Source organism: Pteropus vampyrus, unplaced genomic scaffold (genome assembly GCF_000151845.1).
Source record: "Pteropus vampyrus isolate Shadow unplaced genomic scaffold, Pvam_2.0 Scaffold74, whole genome shotgun sequence".
In the NCBI taxonomy this organism is placed as follows: domain Eukaryota; kingdom Metazoa; phylum Chordata; class Mammalia; order Chiroptera; family Pteropodidae; genus Pteropus; species Pteropus vampyrus.
Genome location: NW_011888855.1, coordinates 1,041,860 through 1,062,500, shown reverse-complemented (window position 1 = coordinate 1,062,500; position 20,641 = coordinate 1,041,860). Strand labels below are relative to the sequence as shown.

At 35.5% G+C, this 20,641-nt stretch overlaps 1 protein-coding gene across 7 annotated transcripts in view; it reads left to right on the top strand.

Annotated features, from left to right (window-relative positions):
• Positions 1–20,641, top strand: part of NSD1 (nuclear receptor binding SET domain protein 1) — a 138,336-nt gene that overhangs the window by 55,351 nt on the left and 62,344 nt on the right. For 6 of the 7 annotated variants that reach the window (XM_023531860.1, XM_023531862.1, XM_011362215.2 and 3 more), the window contains 3 exons: positions 860–995; positions 6,841–7,013; positions 8,902–11,473. In XM_023531860.1, coding sequence (XP_023387628.1) covers positions 860–995; positions 6,841–7,013; positions 8,902–11,473 — 2,881 coding nt within the window. The remainder of the gene's footprint in view (positions 1–859; positions 996–6,840; positions 7,014–8,901; positions 11,474–20,641) is intronic. The other variant, XM_023531863.1, reaches the window with a different exon arrangement.

Here is a 20,641-nt window from a genome sequence, read left to right as displayed (position 1 = left end):
AGGAATGGATATGGGTTTAGAGCTGAGATGGAGGCATTTGGATTGCAAATCAATTAGGCATAATATTTTTGGAGAAGGATGCAGGTGGGGTCTCTGCACTGGACAAGTTCAAGGAGCTTGATTCATATTGTATTCTGCATGAGCTGTGTCCCTTGCAGTTGTGCAGTGCTCTGTTCTGGAGTCAGCCAGCCTGCCTCTCTTGTGTGTGCTGGGAAATATCCCAGTATTGACACTGCTAGAATCTAGCCTGTAGCTTTCTGGGTTATTTAATTTGAGCCATTTTTGTTAATTTACTAGGATGCCTGTTTGTTTAGGAAAGATGTAGAATATCACCTGCAGAAAGGACCACAATCAATCAATCAATCAATCAATCTCTCTCTCTCTCTCTCTCTCTCTCTCTTTTTTTTTGCCCTAGTTTTATTGAGATAGAATTGACCTATAACATTGTACTGGGATCACAGTCTCTTGATATTGTTAAAATTTCTCTTTATAATTTTCTCTTTTTAACCCCCTAATGTGGTGTGATCCAAGGACTAAGGCAAAAATACCTTTTCCTTGGGATGATTCTGTTTATCTATTACTTCAGTTTTTAGCTCTTAATAAATCAAAAAAGCTTATTTATTTTCCTAGAATATAGATAATTACTTATATAAAACAAATATAAATTGAGAGCTACTTCTGTGTAAAGGGCTATGTTATGAACAATTAAGACAAAGTAATTTAGTTGTAATTGTTAAGCTGGAGTGTTTTCATCTAGAATTTTTTAGCTATTGCTTTCTTAAAGGGCTAGTGGGAAGATGGTATACTGTTTCAAAAGCTTTTGATTCTTATTGATGCCCCATGTTTTGTCTATCTAAAGTGTCAGACCAAGAAAAAGTCTACACCACTGAAGTATGAAGTTGGAGATCTCATCTGGGCAAAATTCAAGAGACGCCCATGGTGGCCCTGCAGGATTTGTTCTGATCCGTTGATTAACACACACTCAAAAATGAAAGGTAATACTTGAAGTTGATTCCACATGATAAAATACAGTTTGGAATTATAAACTTACAGTTGCCTTTAGTATAACTCAATTTTTGTTGCCCTTAGCAATAATCCTTTTTTACCTTTGGGCATTTCATGAACAAGTTGTTATTCATGCATTTATCTTTTTGGATTTTTTTAAATGTTTGTTTTATTTTACTCTCTAGTTTAAAAATTCTCAATTATTTTATCTGTAGATGCCAGGGAAATGTTAAGCATATTACCTAAGGTTTACATTGTCCAGAGTCATTTTTCAATATATTTACATTTTTCTATATCAGTCTTCAAGTTTCTATTGTTTTTGTTAGTTTTGAAGCTGAAGCAGGTATTAAAAAATGCTTATACATTGTTTTGAATTCTAAAATCTTGATTTTGAATATTAGTTGCTGTAGTTGGTTTCTTATTTGCTTGTTCTGTTTAAATCTCAGATGTCTTATCTTTAAAATGCTATAAGATAGGGGCTGAAACTTGATCTTGAACTCCCTTTTTTCTATTTAAGATGGCTTGTGATTTTACTATAGTTTTACTATATGGATTTTAGTTTTTGAATGGGTCATATACACACAAGATTAAAAAAATCAACTTAATACCTCCTTTTCTCTGGTTTGCCCCATTCTTTAGTGCTCCTTTCAAAGACTAACGAATTATTATTAATGTTTCTTTCTAGAGTTTCCTTATGTAAATCCACATGTACATTCTCATCTCCCTACCCCTTTTATTTTAACACAAAAGTAGTGTATTGTACATTCTGTAGTTGCTTTTTTTACTTCTTGGAGATTTTTCCATATTAGTGCATTGAAAACTGTCTCTTAGGAAAATTTTTTTTATTGCTGCATAGTTTTTCACTTTTTAAATGTGCTATACTTTATATAACCATTTCCCTGTTGATAGATGTTTAGATTCTTTCTCATCTTGTGTTGTAAAGACAAAATATATACATACACATATACATGTGTGTAATTATATACATACATACATGTATTTGTGTGCTCACACAAACACTACTATAAGAATAATTGTGTGTTTTATATATATATGCCCATTCATCTGTAGGATGATTTACCAAAAATAGGATTGCTGAATTTGATTTTACATTTTGAATATTGACTGTTGAGTTGCCCAATGGCCTTTATAGCTCACTATTTTTAAAAAGTGATATCCTTTGTGGTCTGTTTGGATATTTAAATTTAGAAAATTCTTTTAGTCCTTTCACTGTACCTCCTAGCCCTATATGGGACTGCTGGTTTCTTACTCATTGTAGTGTTCTTTATGAATACTAGTTGGATTCACACTATTTATTTGACAAATAGTATAAGTACATTGTATAGGTCTGTGATAAGTATTGGGATCCAGTAATGAAGAAAACATCGGTCTTTCTTGCCCTCATGTATAGAGTTCAATTAAAGAGACATAACACCAGCAAATAATCAAATAGATAATTAACTGAGGCCTGTGTCCAAGGAAAAATATTGGTTTACAATCAGTGATATAGCAGGGCTGCCTAACCCTTGACTTTTAGTGCAGGGGTATTCAAGGCCAGAGTTGCTAGTACAATTATCTTTGATCTGATACCTGAGAGGATTAGCAGGAATTAACTAGGAAAGAAAGGGGAAGATGGCTCTGGGCACAGAAAATATTACCTGTTCCACTTTTGAGAAGGTTGCAGCCCATAAAGTGGTGGAAAGTGGCACAGTATGAGGCTGGAGGAGTAGATATGAGTCAAATTATGCAGCATCTTGTAGATTTCATTTAAAAGTTTGTATTTTTTCCTGAGGACAGTGAGATAACATTAATGCGCTGTGAGCAGAGGGTGATGTGATCTGATCTGTGGTTTTTTAAAGTTCGCTGACTACAATGTAGAAAATGGCACAGATAGAAAGGATAGTTAAGAGGGTCATTGTGGTAATATGATGAAATGAAAGCGGTGAAAAATCTACATGATTTGGTAATGGATGGATAATGGGGAGTGAGGGAGAGTGAAGTCCTAAGGTTTCTAGCGCCCCGGTTTCTATATCTCAAGATGGCTCCCAAGTTTTTAACTTAACCATTACATAAGTAGTCGGAAAAAAGTGGCTTTGAGGAAGCCAACATTTGAGGTCTATATGAGACTGAACTTGCAAAAGAGTTGAGAAGGAATCAAATAGAAATGGAAGAAGAAACCAGGAAAATGTGGTATTGGTGACTAGAGCCTTTTTAGGAAGGTGTGGTTGATTTGGTTGAACGTTGCCTAGAGGTCGAATAGTGTCCATTAGGTGTAAGAAAGTGGAGATAATTGGCAACCTTTTTTTTGATGATATAATTGTAGCTGAATTTGGATTAGGCTGATTTGAGGAAATGGAGATAAAGGCAGAGAAGTGAAGATAGTACAGCAAGAGAGATGTATGGGGTCCTGAAGGATTTTTAAAGTTGGGAAAGATCATGCAGTTAGTGCTGATGAGAAGAGCTCTCCTTTGTACAGAGTCTGTTTTAGGTTTCTTTTTTTTTCTTCACTGTTCCTTTGTTCTCTATTTTTATGTTTGAGGCTTTCCTCAGATCTGTGTTCAAGAGTGAGGACTCGAGCATATGGGCACTTCTGAATGTTTAGAGGTTGTCAACTTTTAATTTCCTTGTAGAGTGATCCCCTCCCCCTCTCAATCCTTTGTCAATACCTTCTCCATTTTTCTCGTGGCTTAGTGAGATTCCTCAGAGAAAATTCTTTAGTCTCCTACCTAGAGGATAAGAATCTGGCTTCTTGTGTTCTGGGAGCACATTGCAGGGAAGACAACTGGGTGTTTTTAGCATCCATTTCACTCATTCTCTCTATTTTTGGTAATTATACTCCTTGACTGTGCTTGGTGTTCCTCAGTCTAGAGACCTTTCTGTTTTACTCCATCTAGTACAAAAACCTCTGGTCTTCTCTGGAAAAAGGGGCGAGGCAATGATCTGGTGGTTGGGAGTGAAGGAGAAAATTTAGGTATCCAGTGCTACTTGACAGCTTTCAACCAGTCCTCTATTTTATTCTCTCTTGAACTCCAGAAGTACCAGGTATTCACTGTTCCTGGGCCTTTAGAAAGATGCACGATATATACACAGTTGGTTCTTGGCTTTGCTCCTTGATGATTTAGGATTTGGCATTCTTGGATCTATTAGTTACCATAGTACTTAGACATGTGCTTCCCAGCTTCTAAAACTGTATAGCTTACTTGCACAGCTACACTGTAATTTCCACTTAGCTTTCCTCTCTTGTTCTCCCTGTCCATAATGGATTTATGTCTTGAAAATCTCTTTACTGTAGCTTTAGTGGAGATTAATGTCATCTTGATCTGGAAATACTCTTCATCTTGACCTGGAAATACCCTTCATCTTGAACAGACTTTCAGTCAATCTTGTTTTAGACCTTTCTATATACTTCTAGGGTACCTTCCACAAAGCAACCTGGGAGTAAATCACATTGCTCTAACTTTTCTCAAGGCTGGCCTATCATTCAACTCTATTTGGTTTAACTTATCACCATCTGACTTCCAGCTTTCCCACACTTTTATTGTTTCTTTCTCTATACTTTGTCTTTTGTATTTGTTCCTTTTATAAATTGCTTTTTGATTTGTCTTTTAAAAAAATCTTGCAGATTTTGTTCTTTTAATTCCCCTTTCTACTGCTTTGGTTTAGGTTCTAGTCATGTCATGTGTACACTGTTTTGGTAATCTCTGGTCTACTGAGTTTCTTCTCTGTTTCAGAGATTAAGAAGATTTATCTTCCTAAGATGTAAAACTGAGCCTATGGTTCCACAGTTCAGATGAGCCTTTTATTCCCAACATTACTAATGTTCAAGCTTTTAACATGGCATCCAGGCTGTTTCAGGTCTGGCCACTGCTTACCAGCTTAGTTCCTTTTTCTTCTACTTCATGATTTAGTGTTCTGAACTACTTGTAGTTCTAGCTGTTTCTTTGTTTTATCATTCATGCCTTTGAGGGTTCTGAGCCCTCATACTGGAATTCTCTCCTTAATAAGCAGTTTACTTTTTTTTTTTAATTGAAGAAATGATTAAAATCCCCTCTCCCCCCATCTACCTCCCAAGCAGTTTATTTTTAAAACTTCTGCTGAGGTATCCCATTTGTCTTTCAGTTGACGTTTTCCACTTCTTAGTGCTATTTTTTGAAAGTGGATGTTTCTTATTAGAATTACCACGCTTTTATCATAATCTGTTTCTACATCTCTTACCCACCAGGCAGTGAGTTCTTTTCTGTCTTTTCTATACATCTGGCATATCATAAGTGTTCAATCTATGTTAGTTGAATTTACTTATTTATGGGAGAATTATTTACTTCTCAAATGGACTTTAAGAAAAACCTCTATGTAGGTACATAAATATCTTACCAATTTTAATCCCCCATTATAGGTGGTTTCTATTGAAGGATATAATTTAGTAGGTAGTCTGAAGAGTTCATTTTTTTCCCACACTTTGTAAAATGGACTTAAAATAAAGTTTAGCCAGGTTGTAATTTTATTATTAAGCTATATTTTTACAGAAAAACAACTATTTCAACTAAAGTTTGTGAGAGCTGCTTATAGATACTTTTTCTTCTTTGGTTTTATAGATTTGAAATTAGCAATTATAAAGAAACTTCTGTTGAAATGTACTTGATATTTTGGCTTCTTTTCCACTTACTGTGAAGATAGGAGTTTTGAAAGTATTCCTAACTTTTTATACTTGTTCTGAAGTTCAGTTTATAAATCTTTTCTCTTTTTTTTCATTCTGAAGGAAGTAAGCTTTTCTCATTTTTAAAAAGCTCTTTAGATTCTTTTTTGTGTTTTTGAAACAATATGGATTCTTGTTAGGGAATTAGATGAGTGTTAAAATGAATCTTTCTTTAAGATGATTTCCTTCTAGAAAGAGACAAATTATTAAACCTTTCGTGGCCCTGATTATATTTCTTTTGTGACTTTTTTACTGGTATGAAAAATGCTGAGTATATGGGTGCTACATAAACTACATAAATTTGATGATAATCTTTTCTGGATGAGATTTGTATTTTTATTTTTGGTAACGCTTAGAACTCTGGACAACCAAGAAAACTGTAAAATAACTGGATTTCTTTTTGTTTTTATTGCCGTTGGGATTTCTCTTTTCTTTTTTTACTTTCTGTATTTTGAAATTTCAAGTTCTACTTTTCTACGAAGCCACTGTTTTACTCTGAATTTGTCCTCTCTGAAGTCATTAGACTTACTGTATCTATAAAATGGAAATCATACTACTTATTTCTTAGTGTTAGTTGTTTAGAAGAATCTGTGCACCTAGTATAGAGCCTTGCCAAGAGTAGCTACTCCATAAACGTTAGTGTGTTACACATGGCATGGTGTTGAAGCATTTCTCTTTTTTATATTTTAGCAGTGTTTTTAGAGTTTGTGTGGTGGTTCTTGTTGGTTACAATATTTGTGGTTTTGTAGCTTATTATTATATGCCCTTTGTATTTTCCAGGAATGAGGGTATAAGACTTTGTAGACTGAGAGTAAAGAAACTTTTAGTTGATTGCTACATTAATTTGTTCTGTGATTAGCTAATAACCTCTAACTGGTTTGGAATATACAGCTTATCACCAAACCAAACCATTGAGTTCTTTCATAAACTCTTAAGTGTTTTCTTGCCACATTAATTGAATATTTAAAAATTTCCTTCTATCTGACCCACCTGAGAATATCTTGTTCTGCAGATTTTTTAGCTTGTCGATTGAATGATTGATTTGGTAAACAGGCTTCTTTGGCAACAGTGGTGTGGCCGTTATCTTGATTATGAACAGTTATCTTTTTAAAGTACTGACACTGGTTCTTTTCTTTATCTAGTTTCCAACCGGAGGCCCTATCGACAGTACTATGTGGAGGCTTTTGGAGACCCTTCTGAGAGAGCCTGGGTGGCTGGAAAAGCAATTGTCATGTTCGAAGGCAGACATCAATTTGAAGAGCTACCTGTCCTTAGAAGAAGAGGGAAGCAAAAAGAAAAAGGATATAGGCATAAGGTAACAACAACGACAAAAACCTCTCAAGTGATCTACTTGGGAGTAGGCAAGGGAAAGGCAAGGAAGAAGTATTTTAATTTTGAAATATAAGTAATTTCTTTTAGTGGTAGGATATTTGTGAGAAAATAGGTAGAAAGCAAGATATATTTGCTGGCCTTCCAAATATTTATACTCAATTTTTTGAGAAATGATTTCAGCTCATTTTTGCCATGTCACTTAGATGTGACAATCTTCTTTGGTTATATCTTATATAGAAGAAAATGATCATCAAAATGAAATATTCTACTTTTCACTCTCTGAATTAATTATTTCTCTTAAAAATGAGAAAGATAAAGCTTTAAACATTTTTGTTTTGTTTTGGTTTTGTGTATGATTGTTAATGCTTAAGGTTGCAGTTTCAAACCTGGTTATGTTTTAATAAAGAACATTTTGTTTTTGTTTTGTATTATTGATATTTTGTGTTAAAGTTGGCCGAGTAAAATTTTGACTTTTTTCTTTGAATATTGCTTTATAGTCAGTTCTAGAAGGAGAAATAGTTCCTCTTAGATTGGTGTTTTATACTTCTCTGTGTATAAATACTTCTAGACTATTTATACACGTCATAATTCAGATAATTTAGAGTTAGTATGCAGTCTCTGCTATTTTTAATTTGAGTTCTGTGAGGACCAGTGTCTTCAACTCTAAACTAGTGTGTACTAATCTGTTCCTTGTAAAACTGTTGTGTGGATTAGAAATAATTATAAATATCTAATATGTCATAAGGTCGATGCTCTAAAAAATTAGTATGTCCTGTTGTTAGAGCGAAGGAAGATAATAACTACATTGTTTATATTATTTTGGATGGTGGAGAGGTGTCAGTTTTTGTGTCAAGCCTTTGCTATGTAGACTAACTAACTCCCTTTTCTGAGAATTTCATTAGAGCTTTCAGGTTCTGGAAAATTGATTTGCTCTGGTCACAGTCATGAGAATTAATGGGTGTGTGTTCATATGTAAAATAAACTCAAATGGTCAGTTTATTGTTTTATAAGAGGAGGCGACTTGGCTAATGACCTGAATTTTTACATATTTAGCATAACATCCTTTTCACAAGTATTAAAGTATTTGTGAACACTAAATGATAGTTAGAGCCTTAACTAATATCTATTGTATGAAGTCAGAAGGGAAATAAGTCTGGAAAATTAGATATGTTTCACAGAGCCTCAGTGTTCTCATGCTGTGAGGAATCAAGAAAAGAGTGAATGTAATTTGTTATACTCAAGGTGTTTTGGTGTCTGTGGACTACATGATTAAGCTCTGGAGACTGGTTATAATCCAGATGGTATGTAACATGTGTAGAAGAATCTTCATTAGCTAAGGGCCTATTGATAACCTGAGGTTTAAATTTCAAGTCTCCTAGGGCAGGTCTATTCTCTCTTCTGTACTTGTTTTTTTTTTTTTTTTATATTCGTCCTCTTTAGCCTTTTGCTTTCTCTTTTTATAGTGCTGAGCAAGTGCTTGGCCTTCATAAGTCATGAAGAAAATAAGTCCTTATTTAAAGTGTGGAGAGGTAAGTAGGAAGGGTCTAAGTTATTCTTTGGTTTAGTAATGTGATGTTGATTAGTAATGTAATGTTGTAGTCTAAGATATGGTCCACTCCTTTGTCCTTATAAAGGAAGGGAGAATGGAGGATGTATGAAATCAGTCTTTCCTCTGATGATAGGTCTTAGTGGTAATGTAATGTTGAGGAATCCCCACTAGTTGAGCTGTGGGTGCTACTTCCTATATTCCTGTGAGTTTAGTTCCTATGTTTTCTTGAAAAGCGGATTTGCGAAATGTGCATTGATCATCTCTCTATTTCCCCCTCCCCTGTGTTTGATTAGTGACAATCTTTTTCTCCTTTAAATTTAAGGTTCCTCAGAAAATTTTGAGTAAATGGGAAGCCAGTGTTGGTCTTGCTGAACAGTATGATGTTCCCAAAGGATCGAAGAACCGAAAATGTATTACCAGTTCGATCAAATTGGACAGTGAAGAGGATATGCCATTTGAGGACTGTACAAATGATCCTGAATCAGAACATGACCTGTTGCTTAATGGCTGCTTGAAATCTCTGGCTTTTGACTCTGAACATTCTGCAGATGAGAAGGAAAAGCCTTGTGCTAAGTCTCGAGCCAGAAAGAGCACTGATAATCCAAAAAGGACTTGTGTGAAAAAGGGCCACATGCAATTTGAAGCACATAAGGAAGAACGGAGGGGAAAGATTCCAGAGAACCTTGGCATAAACTTTATTTCTGGGGATGTATCTGATAAGCAGGCATCTAATGAACTTTCCAGGATAGCAAACAGCCTTACTGGGGCCAGCACTGCCCCGGGAAGTTTCCTGTTTTCTTCTTGTGCGAAAAACACTGCAAAGAAAGAGTTTGAGACTTCAAATTGTGACTCTTTACTGGGCTTGTCTGAGGGTGCCTTGATTTCTAAACGTTCTGGGGAGAAAAAGAAACTCCAGCGAAGTCTGGTATGCAGTTCAAAAGTGCAACTCTGCTATATTGGAGCAGGTGATGAAGAAAAACGAAGTGATTCCATCAGTATCTGTACCACTTCTGATGACGGAAGCAGTGATCTGGATCCTATAGATCACAGTTCAGAGTCTGATAACAGTGTCCTTGAAATTACAGATGCTTTTGATAGAACAGGGAACATGTTGTCTGTGCAGAAAAACGAAAAGGTAAAGTATTCTAGGTATCCTGCCGCAAACACTAAGGTAAAAGCAAAGCAGAAGTCCCTTCTTACTAACTCACACACAGACCACTTAACAGATTGTACTAAGACAGCAGAGTCTGGAACGGAGACATCTCAGGTTAATCTCTCTGATTTTAAAGTGTCCACTCTTCTTCGCAAACCCCAATCGGATTTTAGAAATGATGGTCTCTCTTCAAAATTCAACACCCCATCAAGCATTTCCAGTGAGAACTCATTATTAAAGGGTGGGGCTACGAATCAAGCTCTTTTACATTCGAAAAGCAAACAGCCCAAGATCCGAAAAATAACGTACAAACATAAAGAAAATCCAGTTCTAGTAGAACCTCCAGTTACAAATGAGGACTGCAGTTTGAAATGCTGTTCTTCGGATACCAAAGGCTCTCCTTTGGCCAGCATTTCCAAAAGTGGGAAAGTGGATGGGCTAAAACTACTGAGCAACATGCATGAGAAAACCAGGGATTCGAGTGACATAGAAACAGCAGTGGTGAAACACGTTCTGTCAGAGTTGAAAGAACTCTCTTACAGATCTTTAAGTGAAGATGTCAGTGACTCTGCAACATCAAAGCCATCAAAACCATTACTTTTTTCTTCTGCCGCTAGTCAGAATCATATACCTATTGAACCAGATTACAAGTTCAGTACATTGCTGATGATGTTGAAAGATATGCATGACAGTAAGACCAAGGAGCAACGGTTAATGACTGCTCAAAACTTGGTCTCCTATCGGAGTCCAGGTCTTGGGGACTGTTCTACCAGTAGTCCTGTAGGGACTTCTAAGGTCTTGGTTTCAGGAGGCTCCACTCACAATTCAGAAAAAAACAGGGATGGCGTTCCAGATCCAGTTCGTCCTAGCCCCAGTGGGGGTGACTCTGCACTGGCTGGGGACTTGTCTGCTTCTCTGCCTGGCTTAGTGGCCGACAGAAGAGACCTCCCTACTGCCGGCAAAAGTCGTTCAAACTGTGTTACTAGGCGCAACTGTGGGCGATCAAAGCCACCATCCAGATTGCGAGATGGTTTTTCAGGCGATATGGTGAAGAACACAGTGAACCGGAAAGCCTTAAAGACAGAGCGCAAGAGAAAACTGAGCCGGCTTCCAGCTGTGACTCCAGAGGCTGCCCCGCAGGGAGACAGAGCGGGTGGGGGTTCAGAGAATGGCTTCTCGAGAGGTGGGGCAAAAGACCCTGGTAAAGAAGAACCCCTTCAGTTAACAGGCCCTTTAACAAGTGAGGACGGTGCCCATTTTTCTGATGTTCATTTTGACAACAAAGTTATCCAGTCTGACTCTGATAAGGTTCCTGAAAAAGTCCCCTCTTTTGAAAATAGAAAGGGCCCAGACTTGGACTCTGAAATGAATAGTGAGAATGACGAACCCAATGGTGTAAATCAAGTGGTGCCTAAAAAACGGTGGCAGCGTTTAAACCAAAGGCGCACTAAACCTCGTAAGCGCACTAACAGATATAGGGAGAAAGAAAACTCTGAGGGTGCCTTTGGGGTCTTGCTTCCTGCTGACCCTGTAAAGAAGGGGGATGAGTTCCCAGAGCATAGACCTCCTCCTTCCACGAACATCCTGGAGGATGTGGTGACAGATCCAAATCATGCCAGCCATTTAGATTCAGTTGGGCCACGATTGACTGTTTGTGATAAATCCAGTGCCAGCATTGAGGAGATGGAAAAGGAGCCAGGAATTCCCAGTTTGACTCCCCAGCCTAAGGTTCCTGAACCAGGTAAGGATTCCTGATTGTGATATGAAAGGGATTAGAGGAAGTGATAATGACCACTCTGAAGTTGGTCTGTTTTAATGGAAAGGCTAAGTGTAAATTGAGAGGGAAAGATTATCACTTGAAGAAAGAGCTTTACAGAGAAGGGTCTTAATTTTGAGGAACAGATTTCCATGTACTTTCAGAAATTGTTTCATCAGAAGCTTTTTTTTTTTTTCTCCTTTTGCTTTTAGTAAGTTTCAATGACATTTTTTAAAAAGGTTTCCTACCTTTTTAAATCTATGAACTTTTGGGGACTCAATAGTAGGTAATTGAGAAACTCCGAGCTTAAATAGATTTTATTGAACATTAGGCTTCCTTTGATGTCTTAACATCATGGCTGGAATGAGGGTCGAGAGTGAAGTACTGGGGTATCCTACCTTAACAGAAGGAAAACAAGTCTTTCAAGATATTAATAAATACAGTGTAGTTATTGAGGATAAAACTATTCTTAAACATAAAATTTCTCAAAGTTGCTTACCATAGTAGATTCTGTTTTCTAACAGCTTTATTGAGATATAATTCACATACCATAAAATACACTTTTTAAAGTTTGTACTTCAGGGGTTTTAGTATATTCACAGACTTGTGCAACCATCATTATGATCAATTTGAAACATTCGCATCACCCCAGAATGAAACTTTACACCCTTTATTAATCTCTCTTTATTTCTCCCCAATTTCATAGAAATGGAATTATATAATATTCGTGTTTGGTTCTTTTACATAGCATGTATCAATATTTTATTTTTATTGTGGTAAAAACACATTTATTATGTTAAAAACATTTACTCTCTGGACAAGTTTAAAGTGTACATTACAGTATTAACTATCTGCACGTTGTTGTAAAGTCTCTAGAACTTTTTTTATCTTGTCTGTCTGAAACTCTGTACTCATTGAAAAATAACTCCCTGTTTCCTCTTTTGCTCAGTCCCAGCAACCACCATTCTCTTTGTTTCTGCGAGTTTGATTACTCTAGATACCTCATATGAATGGAATTGCAGTATTGGTCTTTTTTGTGATTGGATTACTTCATTTTCTGTCATGACAGGATTTCTCTCATGAGACTGAATAAAAATCCATTGTATGTACATACCGCATTTTCTTGATCCACTCATCTGTCAGTGGATATTTAGGTTGCTTCTATATCTTGGCTATTATGAATAATGCTGCAGTGAACATGGGTGTGCAAATATTTTTTTGAGATAGTGTTTTCTATTTCATATTATACCCAGACATGGGATTACTGGATCATATGATAATTCTATGTATAATTTTTTGAGAAAACCTTCATACTGTTATTCCATAGCTGCTTCACCATTTTACTGTTGAGTGCTCGGAGGTTCCAGTCTTTCCAATTCCTTGCCAATATTTGTTATTTTAATTTTATTTTTTAATAGTGGTCATCCTAACAGGTGTAAAGTAATACCTTATCATTGTGGTTTTGATTTGCATTTCTTGATGATTAGTGATGTTGAGCATCTTTTCATATGCTTGTGGCCCATTTGTATATTTTTGTTTAAGAAATGTCTGTTCGTGTTCTTTGCCTATTTAAGAATAGGGTAGTTTTTTTGGTGTTATTGAGTTGTAGGAGTACTTATCCAAGATAAGATTGCAAATATTTTCTTTGATTCTGCATGTTTTTTCACTGTTAAATTGTTTTCTTTGCTGTGCAGAAAATTTTAAGTTTAATGTTGTCCAGGTTGTCTGTTTTTGCTTTTGTTTTCTCTGCTTTTCGTGTCATATCAAAGAAATCATTGCTCACTCCAGTGTCATGAATCTTTTTCTCTATTTTTTCTTTTAGGAGTTTTATAGTCTCAGGTCTTAGATTTATGTGTTTTATCTATTTTTAATTAATTTTTGTATATAGCGTAAGATAATTGTTTATCTTCACTTTTTTGCATATGAGTATCTGCTTTCCTAATACTTTATGTTGGTTTTTTTCTGTTTCTGCAAAAAAAAAAAAAAGAATAGTAATAACAGTGCCACTGGGATTTTGATGAGGATAGCAATAAATCTGAAGATTGCTTTTGGGTAGTATGGACATTTTAACAATATTAAGTATTCTAATCAATGAACACGGGATATCTTTCTGTGTATTACTCTTTAATTTCAAGTTTATCATAAACTGTCATATTAGCTGTGTGATTTTCATAGATGACCTTTATTATGTTTAGATACATTTCCTTTTCTTTCTAGACTGTTGAGTGTTTTTATCAGAAAAAAATGTTGAATTTTATCAGGGCTTTTCTGTATCAATGGAGATGATTAGATGATTTTCTTCATTTTGTTAATGTTTTGTATTACATTTATTGATTTTTCTAATAATTAATTCCACACGATATATTTCTTTTATTTAGAAAACAGATGTTCCAGAAAGTCATTGGTAACAATAAAACAGTTAAAACAGTGTTATGACTGAGAATATTTTTCAATATAAATCTAATCACAGAATTTATTTATATGCTTCAATTTTACAGGAAGGGCACTAAAGACAAAGCATAGGAGAACAATAGTGGATATTTTAAACTTGTGGCTTGAGGTTAAAACAATGACCATTGTAAGTGGTCCAGATGAAGCCAAAATAGTAAGAATGATGATGATGATGATGATGGAACATACAGTGATAGAAGAAGACTAGACTTTAGATTGTGAGGATCAATGCAATATACAGATGATGTATGATAAAATTGTACATCTGAAACTCATATAATGCTGTTAACCAATGTTACTGCAATAAATTTAACTTAAAAAATAAAAAATGAAGGAACAAAATTTTGAAAGGTAGTAATAGCCAGTAAGCTCCTCAAACATGAATGATCAGATTGTCAGATAGTGGGCCTCCATCTTTCACTCCCCCATTTCTTAAGTAAGGCAAAGATCGGTTGAATTGTAGGATAGATCAACAGGGAAAATATATTTTCACTTTATATCTTAGCAATATCCATTTAGTATTGGTGAAAGTGCATTCTTAACAGGAAATAATCAAATTTTTGTCCTTCTAACCAAGGGATTAATCCCACTTGATCAGAGTGTATAATCATTTTAATGTGCTGCTGTTTGCTAGTATTTGTTGAGGATGTTTGCATCGGTTTTCATAAGGGATATTGACTTTTTTCACGGCAGGATGTCTGGCTCTGTTATCACCGTTATGTTTCACTTTATAAATTGAGTTTGGAAATACTCCCTCCTCTTCAGTGTTTTGGAAAAGTTTGAAAAGGTTTGGCATAAGTTTTTTAATGTTTGGTAGATTTCTCTAGGGAAGTCATCTGGTCCTGAGCTTTTCTTTCCTGAGAAGTTTTTGATGACAGATCTAATCTCCTTATACATATTTTCTATTCATGATTCAGTCTTGATAAATTGTATATTTTGAGAAATTTATTCATTTCTTCTAGGTCATACAGTTTGTTGGCATATAATTGTTCGCAGTAGTCTTTTATAATTCTTTGTTTCTGTGGCATTGGTTGAGATGTTTTTGTTTTTTTTTGTTTTTTAATTTTTTTTATGGTGATATTGGTTAAAGAAATCTGGTTTCAGCTGTACATTTTAACACTAAGGCATATATATATCTACATTGTGTGTTCATCTCCCTCTCATAATTAGATTTCTTTCTGTCACCATATATTTGACCCCTTTTATCTCATCTCCCTCCCCACCGCCCCCTACACTCTGGTAACCACTAGTCTATTGTCCGTGTCCATGAGTCTCTTGTCTTGTTCATTTGTTCCTTTTAGGTTTATATCTCACATATAAGTGATATCATGTGATTTTCAACATTTTCAGTCTGGCTTATTTTGCTTAGCATGATTATCTCGAGGTCCATCCATATTGTCACAAATGGCAGTATTTCGTCTCTTCTTATGGCTGAGTAATATTCCATTGTATTTTGTACCACAGCTTCTTTATCCAGTCATCTATTGTAGGACACTTCAATTGCTTCCATATCCTGGCCACGATGAATAATGCTGCTATGAACATCGGTGTGCAAATATCTTTTTGGATATGAGTTTTTAAGTCTTTAGGGTAAATACCCAGTAAGATTGCTGGATCATATGGTAGATCAAGTCTTAATTTTTTGAGGAACCTCCATACTGTTTTCCATGTGGCTGTACCAATTTGCAGTCCCACCAGCAGTGTATAAGGGTTCTTTTTTCTGCATCCTCTCTAGCATGTGTTATTACTTGTCCCTTTGATTACAGCTATTCTAACAGGTGTGAGATGGTACCTCATTGTGGTTTTGATTTGCATTTCCCTAATAGCTAGCAATGTTGAGCAGCTAGCCACGTTGAGCATCTTTTCATATGTTTTTTGGCCATTTGTATGTCTTCCTGGGAGAAGTGTCGTCTGTTCCAGTCCTCTGCCCATTTTTTGATTGGATCGTTTTTTTGTTGTTGTTGTTGTTGTTGTTGTTCTTATTGAGTTGTATGAGTTTGTATATTTTGGGTATTAGGCCGTTATCGGAGGCGTTGCTTGCAAATATATTTTGCCATTCGGACAGATGTCTCTTTACCTTGTTGACGGCTGGTTTATTTTGCTGTGTAGAAGCTTTTTAGTTTGATGTAGTCCCATTCATTTATTTTTGCTTTAACTTCCCTTGATTTTGAGGTCAAATTCATAAAATCCTCTTTGAGTCTAAGGTCCTTAAGTTTAGTTCCTATGTTTTCTTCGATGCATTTTATTGTTTTATATTCAGGTCCTTAATCCATTTTGAGTTAATTTTGGTGTGTGGTGATAGACAACAGTCTAGTTTCATTCTTTTCCCAGCACCATGTATCGAAGAGGCTTTCCTTTCTCCACTGTATGTTTTTGGCTCTTTGTCAAAAATTATTTGCCCATATAAATATGGGTTTACTTCTGGACTCTTGATTCTGTTCCGCTGGTCTGTGTGTCTGTTTTGCTGCCAATACCATGCCGTTTTGATTACTGTCACTTTGTAGTATAATTTGAAGTCGGACAGAGTGATGCCTCTTTCTCAGGATGGCTTTGGCAATTCGGGGTCTTTTGCGCTTACATACAAATCTGATGATTTTTTGTTCTATTTCTTTAAAAAATGCCAGTGGGATTTCGATGAGGATTGTATAATGCTTTAGGTAATAAGGACATTTTAACTATGTTAATTCTTCCAATCCAAGAACACGGAAATCTTTCCGTTTCTTTGTATCTTCTTCGATTTCTTTTAATAGGGTCTTATAAAAGTTTTCATTATATAGGTCTTTCACATGTTTCATTAGATTTATTCCTAGGTATTTTATTCTTTTTGTTGCAATTGCAAAAGGAATTATTTTTCCACTTCCTTTTCTGACACTTCATTTTCACAGTATAGGAACACTATGAATTTTTGAACATTGATTTCGTATCCAGAAACTTTACTTCATTGTTTCTAGTAGTGTTGTTGTGGAGTTTTTAGGGTTTTCTATATAGAATATCATGTCATCCACAAATAGTGGCAGTTTGACTTCTTTGTTTCCAATTTGGATGCTTTTTATAATCTATCTTTCTTTTGCCTGACTGCACTCGCTAGGAACTCCAATGTTATTTTAAATAACATTGGTGATAGTGGACAGCCTTGCCTTGTTCTAATCTTGGAAGGTTTTTAGTTTTTCACCATTAAGTATGATGTTGGCTGAGGGTTTGTCATAGATGGCATTTATTATGTTAAGGTACTTTCCTTCTATACCAGTTTTGTGAAGTGCTTTGATCATAAATGGATGCTGTATCTTGTCAAAGGCTTTTTCTGCATCTATTGATATGATATGATTCTTATTTTTTAATTTGTTGATGTGGTGTATCACATTAATTGATTTGCATGTGTTGAATCATCTCTGTGCCCTTGGGATGAAGCCCACTTGATTGTGGTGTATAATCTTTTTAATATGTTCTATTCAGTTCGCTAGTATCTTATTAAGGATTTTTACATCTATGTTCATGAGAGATATTGGTCTGTAGTTTTCTTTTTTTGTGTTATCCTTACCAGGTTTTGGTATCAGGGTAATATTGGTGCCATATAATGAGTTAGGAAGTATTGTCTCCTCTTTGATTTTTCGGAAGAGTTTGAGGAGAATAGATATTAAATCTTCTTTGAATGTTTGGTAGAATTCACTGGTGAAGCCATCTGGTCCTGGACTTTTACGTTTTGGTAGGTTTTTGATGATTGTTTCAATTTCCATACTGCTGATCGGTCTATTTAGATTTTCCAGTTCTTCTTGATTCAGTCTAGGAAGGTTGTATTTTTCTAAGTACTGGTCCATTTTTTCTAGGTTATTAAATTTGGTGTTATATACTTTATCATAGTTTTCTTGTATGATCCTTTGTATTTCTGCAATGTCAGTCGTAATTTCCCCTCTTTCATCCCTGATTTTGTTTATTTGTGTCTTTCTCTTTTTTCTTTAGTGAGTCTAGCCAGGGGGTTTGTCAGTTTTATTACCCTTCTCAAAGAACCAGCTCTTTGTTGCATTTATTTTTTCTTTTTTGCTGTTTGTTTTCAATTTTATTTAATCACTGCTCTAATTTTGATGATTTCTTTCCTTCTGCTGACTTTAGCCTTCCTTTGTTTTTCCTTTTCTAGCTATTTAAGATAAAATGTTGTTTCTTTGGGCTCGTTCTTGTTTTTGGAGATAGGCCTGTAGTGATATGAACTTTCCTCTTATGACTGCTTTTGACATGTCCCAAAAGTTTTGATATGTTGTGCTATTATTATTATTTGTTTCTATGTATCTCTTGATCTCTCTTTTTATTTCTTCCCTGACCTAGTTATTCTTCGGTAGCATGTTGTTTAATCTCCATGTATTTGTGATTCTTCCCGCTTTCTTTTTGCAGTTGATCTCTAGTTTCAGAGCATTATGATCAGAGAATATGGTTGGTATGATTTCAACCCTCTTATATTTGTTGAGGCTATCTCTGTGGCCCAGTATGTGGTCAGTCCTTGAGAATGTTCCATATGCACTATAGAAGGATGTGTAAAACAGCTGTTTTGGGATGGAAGGTTCTGTAAATGTCAGCTATGTCCATTTGGTTTAATGTATCATTTAAGGATGTTATTTCCTTATTGATTATCTGTTTCGATGATCTGTCCATATCCGCCAGTGGGATATTTAGGTCCCCTACTACAATAGTGTTTTGGTATGTTTTTCCCTTTTGTTCTGTTAGTAATTGCTTTACATATTTCTGGGCTCTCTGATTGGGAGCATAGATATTAATAAGTGTTATGTCTTCTTGGTGCAGGATTCCCTTTATCATTGTGAAGTGACCCTCCATATATTTCTTTACCTTTTTTATTTTGAAGTTTATTTTGTCCAATATTAATATGCTACACCCGCTTTCTCCTAATGCCATGTGCTTGAAATATCATTTTCCACCCTTTCACTTTGAGTCTATATTTGTCTTTGGAACTGAAATGTGTCTCCTGGAGGCAGCATATAGTTGGGTTTTGTTTTTTGATCCAATCTGCAACTCTTTTCATTGATGAGTTCAGTCCATTTACATTTAGGGTGATTATTGAAATATGAGGTTTTCTTATAGCCATTTTATCCTTTGCTTTCAGGTAGCTCGGTGTTTCCATTGCTTCCTTGTCCTTGTGTGTCTGTTTTTTTTGGGGGGGAGGGGTTGTGCATTTTCCCTCTGGTCCTTTCTTTTTATGTTTTATACTTCAGTTCTGAATCTTTGGTGTGCAGTTACCATTACAAATATGTAAAGGATAGTTATATATATACAGTAGTCTATTTTCTTCTCCACGTGCCTTATATCCTTTCCCCTTTGCGAATTTGAATCCCTGAATCCTCTCCTTTTCAGTCATTGTTGTCTCAGTTTGTCTCCATGTATGCTAAACGTTCAGTACCATCTTGCTATAGCAAATCTCTTGTTGTTTAAGCTTATAATGCCCTGTTCTTAGTAAGGGTTGCACTTTTCTGCTTCTATCTGCCTGCTAGTCACCTTACTCCTAATTACGTATTTTTTATTTTTATTTTATTTATTTATTTATTTATTTTTTGGTTATTTTGTTTTAGGTGAGCTGACTACCTTTCAATATTTCCTGTAATGCAGACCTCTTAGTGGAGAATTCCCTCAAGTTTTGTATGTCTGGAAAGGTCTTTATTTCTCCTTCATATCTAAAGGAGAGCTTAGCTGGATACATTATTCTAGGCTGGTACTTCCTTTCATTTAATAGTTTTAATATTTGATTCCACTCCTTTCTGGCTTGTACAGTTTGTACTGAGAAGTCTGATGATAATCTAATGGGTTTTCCTTTTAGGTTACCATCTTTTCCTTGGCTGCCCTGAGAATTCTTTCTTTGTCGTCAATATTTGATAATTTTAATACAATGTGTCTTGGTGAAGGCCTTTTTGGGTTGAGATAATTGGATGTTCAGTTGACTTCTTGAATTCCAAGTTCCAGCTCATTCCTTAGATTTGAGAAATTCTCGTCCACCATTCGTCTCAAAATGCTTTCTAATCTCTGCTCCTTTTCCTCCTCTTCGAGAATGCCCATTATGCTTATGTTTCCTCTCCTGATGGCATCAGCTAGTTCTTGTATTTCTTTCATTATTTTTCATTCTTCGGTTTCTCTCTTCTTCCTTCTGATTTATTTCTAGATTTCTGTCTTCGATATCACCGATCCTTTCCTCCATTTGGTCAACTGTATTTCCCAAGTTTGCTATTTCAGTTTTTATCTCTTGTAGTGTATTCTTAATCTCCAGAAGTTCTATTTGGTTCTTTTTGAGAGTTTCAGTCTTCTTGCTAAAGAACTCATTCTGCCCATCTAGGTGTTTTTTCAGTTCCTTAAATTGTTGATATGAATTGTTTCACATCTAATTGAGTTTTTTCAGTAGTACCATCCTGAATTCTCTGTCATTTAAGTCGCATTTCTATGTCTGTAAGCTTATTTTTTGGAGATTTTTATCTTTCTTTCTGAGCTACCTTGTCACCTTGGTTGTTCATGGTGTTTAATGGACTATTTCTCTGCCTAGGCATTAATGGAAGTATATTCTTCTCCTCTCTTTCCCCTTCCCCCCAAAAGATTTATTATATAAAGGTTTCCCTTTAGCCTGTTGCTAAGATGGCGTTTTTCTTTTGGTTTTCAGTAGGTGTTGTCTAAGCCTCTTGTAGCCCTGCTTTATATAAAGTCTTAATAGTGTCTTTT